Source organism: Pistacia vera, unplaced genomic scaffold (assembly GCF_008641045.1).
Source record: "Pistacia vera cultivar Batoury unplaced genomic scaffold, PisVer_v2 Contig1047, whole genome shotgun sequence".
In the NCBI taxonomy this organism is placed as follows: Eukaryota; Viridiplantae; Streptophyta; class Magnoliopsida; order Sapindales; family Anacardiaceae; genus Pistacia; species Pistacia vera.
The window spans coordinates 109,618-114,971 of NW_022195079.1; the positions used below are offsets into that span (position 1 = coordinate 109,618).

Below are 5,354 nucleotides of genomic sequence, written 5' to 3' on the forward strand. Positions count from 1 at the left end.
CCATGGTGGTTGTTCTCTTCTTGCTGGCTTTTTATGTGTGTTGTCCTTTTTGAGGCGGTGTGTTGATCCTGCTCGTGTGGGTTTTTAGCCCTTTTTTGCTGCTGTTGTGAGTTCTCCAAGTGTAGAGTTTTTGCTGGAGCGTGATTGCTCTTTTTTTTTTTTTTTTTTTTTTTGTTGACGTTTTGTGCTTGAGTTTGTGGTCCTGCTCGAAGACTTTGTATTTTTTGTGAGTTGCTTTTTTTCTCTTCTTTGGTTTTGCTACGTTAGGAGGCCTTGTGCCTTTGTAAAGGTTTTTCTCCTCCTTAGTTGCTTTCGTTTTTGAATTATTGATCTTTAGTTGTTGAAGTCTTTAAATTGATTGATCATTAATTGCTGCTTAATCTGATTATATTGTACCTTCATGATGCAGCGTGTAAGTTTATGGGTTGACCCCCCGGTTAACAACACCATGTATCGATCTCATTATATAATGCTTTGCTGTAGTATTAAAAGAATATAAGGTCTGGTGGTAAATTTTGATGTTAAAATTAGACTGTGTCAGCTAATATATATTGAGGAATAGGCTGTATAGTGTAAAAAGCTTAATGGATTGATGATATGCTGTAGTTATGAAAAATGCTTTCAATAATTTATTTAGTTTAGGTACATTTGGCTATGAAGCCTATGATAGTATGAGTTGTGAATTGGTCATTGTGATTATAGTCTTTGCCCTGTGATTCTCCATATTTGTTTGGGTAGGCAGTAGTTGTGCATGGTAAATTTGTTTTGTGTTTTTATTTGTTTTTGTTCGTAAATCTTAATTTTATTTGATGTAGCTGTATTTCTAATTTCTGATCATCTTTTTGTTTGTTTATTGAAAACTATGGTGTATCTTTCTGTTTGTCTACACTTTTTCGAAAATAAGAATGGCAAAGCCCTTGAAGGAACTTGTCAAAATGCAACTCAACAAATACAATTGAAGATTTATGCAATATTTAGGAGTTAGGTGTAAATCTTAATTTTATTTGATGTAGCTATATTTCTAATTTCTGATCATTTTTTTGTTTGTTTATTGAAAATTATGGTGTATCTTTCTGTTTGTCTACACTTTTTTGAAAATAAGAATGGCGAAGCCCTTGAAGGAAATTGTCAAAATGCAACTCAGCAAATACAATTGAAGATTTATGCAATATTTAGGAGTTAGGTAACAGAAGCATCTTGGAAATTGCTTCTGTTTTTTTTGTAAATTTTCCATGTAAACAAATTTTGTTCTATGAATTCATAGATTTTGTTTATTTGTAACTTAGGAAGAATTTTATTACAAATTTTTTTATTTTGTATGAATGATTTCTTTTAAATCATGAAGAATTTCACTACACATTGCTTCAGCCACAAATAAGCAATTGTCTTCTGCTGCTTTATTTGTATACATTCACTTTGAAATTTTGTTACCAAAACAGGGACAAATTGGTCATTTGTTGTGTCTTTTTTTAACAAACTCATAGGGATAAACTGGTCATTTCATTAACTTATAATAACTTGATGGCATAATTGTAATTCACCATAATTGTGTGGGTATTTATGTAATTGAATTAGTTGACTAGGCATGAATTAATAAAAAATTAAAATAACAAACTTTTAAGAGTATTCCAGTCTTTTTTATTATTTTTGTCATTTAGCAAACAGAAATCTAACAGAATATGATGGAAGGTGTTTATTTGTCATTTTTAAACCTTTTGGGACCCACTTTATGACAAACTTTGGGTAGGTAACTCCCCCTTAAATTATTTAAGAAACTGAGTCTGAAATAAGAGTTTTTCACACCTTGCTTCGACGAGAATTCCCCCGGCTTTTTCAATGACTCCTATTAAAATTCGTTTTTCCCCTCTTCCTTCTAATGGTCATCAATGGCTTTTCCTCAGTTATAATCCTTCTTATGCCTATCATCTTCCTGCTGGTTATCGATTTGTTCCAACCGATAAAGAAGTCATTGACTACCTCATTCAGAAGCATGCATGTCCCGAGGGTTTCCAAATTGCTGGACACATCCAAAAATTCCATGTTTATCATGTTGAACCTCCACAGCTTCCAAGTAAGTGAGAGAAAAATCTCGTTCTCGACCATTAAATGTTTCATTTGACCTCGTAAAAAGTTATTTTCAACTCTTATAATTCAGTTTCGTTATACATTTATGAATGAGTTTGTAATTTACTTTTTTTAAAAAAAAAATTGTTTGCAATAAACTTGAAGTGCTTAAGCTTTTGTGGCTCAATTTATGTTGTGTGAAAGATTATAACGCTTCATAATTATTATAACTTATTTTGTTAATTAACCCACTGTTTTGTTATTGATTATAATTACTTTTGGCTTGGATTTCAGGTTTAGAAAATGTTGTTGATGGGTTGAATAAGAATTATTATCGTACGGAACTGCAAAAGAAGTATGCTAATGTTACGAGCAGCACTATTGTTCAGAGAAAATGCAGAGCCGGAGGTGGATATTGGAAAACGGGAAAGACGGATCCTATCTTCCACGAGGAAGGACATAAAATTGGAAAAAAGGCAAATCTTGAACACTACGATGCCCAAAAGCGGAAGACTCAGTGGCTGATGAAAGAATATCGACTGCTCAACAATTGGTCACAGGTATTTCAATGTAATTCTCCACATAATGCAGACCATATTTTTGTTTTCTTTTTAAAAAATTACCACTTTTATAACTGTTGTACATTTTTGGATGAAATTTATTTGGTTATTTTCCCTTAACCTCGTTACCTTGCATCAAAATGATAATCATGCATTTTTTTTTTTTTTAAATTTTCTATCCTTTGAATTATTATAACTTATATATATATTTATGAAAATTCTCATTAGGGAACATTCCAATTTTTTATGTGGGATCAAAAGTGAGTGTAATATACATTTAACCTCTGATTGTGTTTGACATTTTGAATTAATTAATCGCAGTGGGCAATATGCGTTGTTTATCAATCCAAGTCAAAACGTGAGAACAGAAGAGCAAGAAGTACTTACCAAGGCAGCAACAGTTCAATGCTGAACTCTGGGGAGGAATCTGTTCATTGTACTGGTTCACTTAGCTTCTTCGATGCCTCTGAACAAAATGTGCCCACTTATTTTGAGAACTATCAACGTGTTCCTGCCAGTTCTCATGTACCACAGTCAAATTTAAACCCAGGCAACTGGCCATTAACTGTCCAGAATTTCCCTGCCTCTTGCTCCGACCCACATCCACCTGCCCACTATGATTGCTTTCCCCAACAACCCCCCCCTACCTAGTTCAGAGCTGAACTCTTGGGAGGAATCTGTTCCTTGTACTGGTTCACTTAGCTTCTTCGATGCCTCTGAACAAAATGTGCCCACTTATTTTGAGAACTATCAACGTTTTCCTGCCAGTTCTCATGTACCCCAGTCAAATTTAAACCCAGGCAACTGGCCATTAACTGTCCAGAATTTCCCTGCCTCTCGCTCCGAGCCACATCCACCTGCCCACTATGATTGCTTTCCCCAACAACCCCCCCTACCTAGTTTAGAGCTGAACTCTTGGGAGGAATCTGTTCCTTGTACTGGTTCACTTAGCTTCTTCGATGCCTCTGAACAAAATATGCCCACTTATTTTGAGGAGAACTATCAATTTGTTCCTGCCAGTTCTCATGTACCCCAATCAAATTTAAACCTAGACAACTGGCCACTAACTGTCCAGAATTTCCCTGCCTCTTGCTCCGACCCACATCCACCTGTCCGCTATGATTTTGACCATTGGATCTTCCAGTGTGACGTTTGCTTCAAGCTTATAAAGGATTGCTTTTGCCGCCCGCCACCCCCCCCGGGATGATTCGGAAGACAGGAAGAGTATTATCAATTTTAGTAGGCTAAAACATTGCAAAGATTGTAATACGTTTCTTTATGTAGCTGGATTTTGGGTTTATCAATGAATAATATTTTACTCTTGGGATTTCTGTGGTCCATGTAACTTCAAATTATCAAGTTATTATGAACTGTACAATACACAGATCCTCAAATTCTTCTTTCCTTAATCAGTACAATACACGGATACTAGTGTCCAATGTTCTACGCCAGTGGGATGCTATATAATTTTCCCAAACACGTGGGGGTTTGCGGATAACGCCTTTGTATTTATTCAAATAGTAAGAGATTAAAATCCTATTTTTGCTTTCCACGTGTACGTACACCTCAACGGCTAACCAATTCAAATTCACGCGCCTCTCTTACGCACATGGCCCACATGCCAAGGTTGCTTTTGTAATTTCTCCTGCCTCTCTTCAAACTAAAATAACAAATCCGTAAATTTCCCGCCCAAATTTCCCTCTCTTTCCTCCCATATATAAAACCAAGCAAATCCAGAACCAAATGTTTAATTAATTCTCTTTTTAAGTGTCAAATAATTACAGAAATGCCAGACCTCGCCAATCTCTCTCTCTTCTCATCGCTAGCCCTACCTCCGTGTCCGACTCTCAAGCCGCTCTCTCCCGACTCAGCCGCCGAGTCGCCGCGCGCCGACTTGGCCGTCCAGGCTCTTGCGTTGACCACCAACGGAGACTTCTGTGATGATTGGACCGGAGCTCGAGGCTCGAGGCTTCTAGCAACGGAAAAGGTAGTGCCGTTAAGGTTGTGAGGCGGAGCCACGGCGCAATTGTGCGAGCTAAGAAAGTCAGTAGTTTTGAGGATCACGTGACGGCTTGGATTCGGAGAAAGATGGAATTAGGAGTCTTGCCACCAAAATGTCACCTTCCGTTTCTCAACAGCACGAAGAAAATGGTAATTATTCGGTTAAATAGAAACTTTGAGATTGGTAGGATAAAATCAGCTACCTAAGAACAAGCATAGAAAATTATTTTGAAACCCTCGGTGTTTTTAGTTTGATTCTTTATAATTGTGAGTACTTTTAAGTTTGAGCAGGAGAGAAGTTTAAATTTGTAGATTTCGTAGGCGTGCAAGTGACAATATGTGTGTTAAATTACTTAGGTTAGGAGTGCAGAAATAATGCAGAAGGATAACTCCTTATTTAGGAGTTCCGGAAATTTTAGAAAATAGACCGTTAACCTTTAACCTTTAAACTAAAATTAGCAAAACTTCATAGTAAGGATATTTAGGTGCGGCATTAGCTTGAGAAAGGGCTTTGCAATTCCAATTTCATATAGTGAATCTTTAAAAGTTTGTTAAATAGATCATCTCGTGGAAAGGGAAAGGGTGTAGTGCTCCTTGGCTTCACTGCTATTGTAGTTTGTCAATTTAAGGTTCAATAAAGTGACTGAGGAGATGTGGAAGATTGCTCCATCTTGCCTCGCTTTGTTTTACAGAAAGAGGGAAACAAAATAAAATTTTCAATACTAGGAG

General features: G+C 36.5%; 1 protein-coding gene across 1 annotated transcript; it reads left to right on the forward strand.

Annotated features, from left to right (window-relative positions):
* Nucleotides 1-1,836: 1,836 nt before the first annotated feature.
* On the forward strand, nucleotides 1,837-3,275 carry LOC116127620 (NAC domain-containing protein JA2-like). The gene is made up of 3 exons (XM_031413261.1): nucleotides 1,837-2,071; nucleotides 2,359-2,624; nucleotides 2,946-3,275. The coding sequence occupies exons 1-3, from the start codon at nucleotides 1,837-1,839 to the stop codon at nucleotides 3,273-3,275; spliced, it is 831 nt and encodes a 276-aa protein (XP_031269121.1).
* Nucleotides 3,276-5,354: the final 2,079 nt, after the last annotated feature.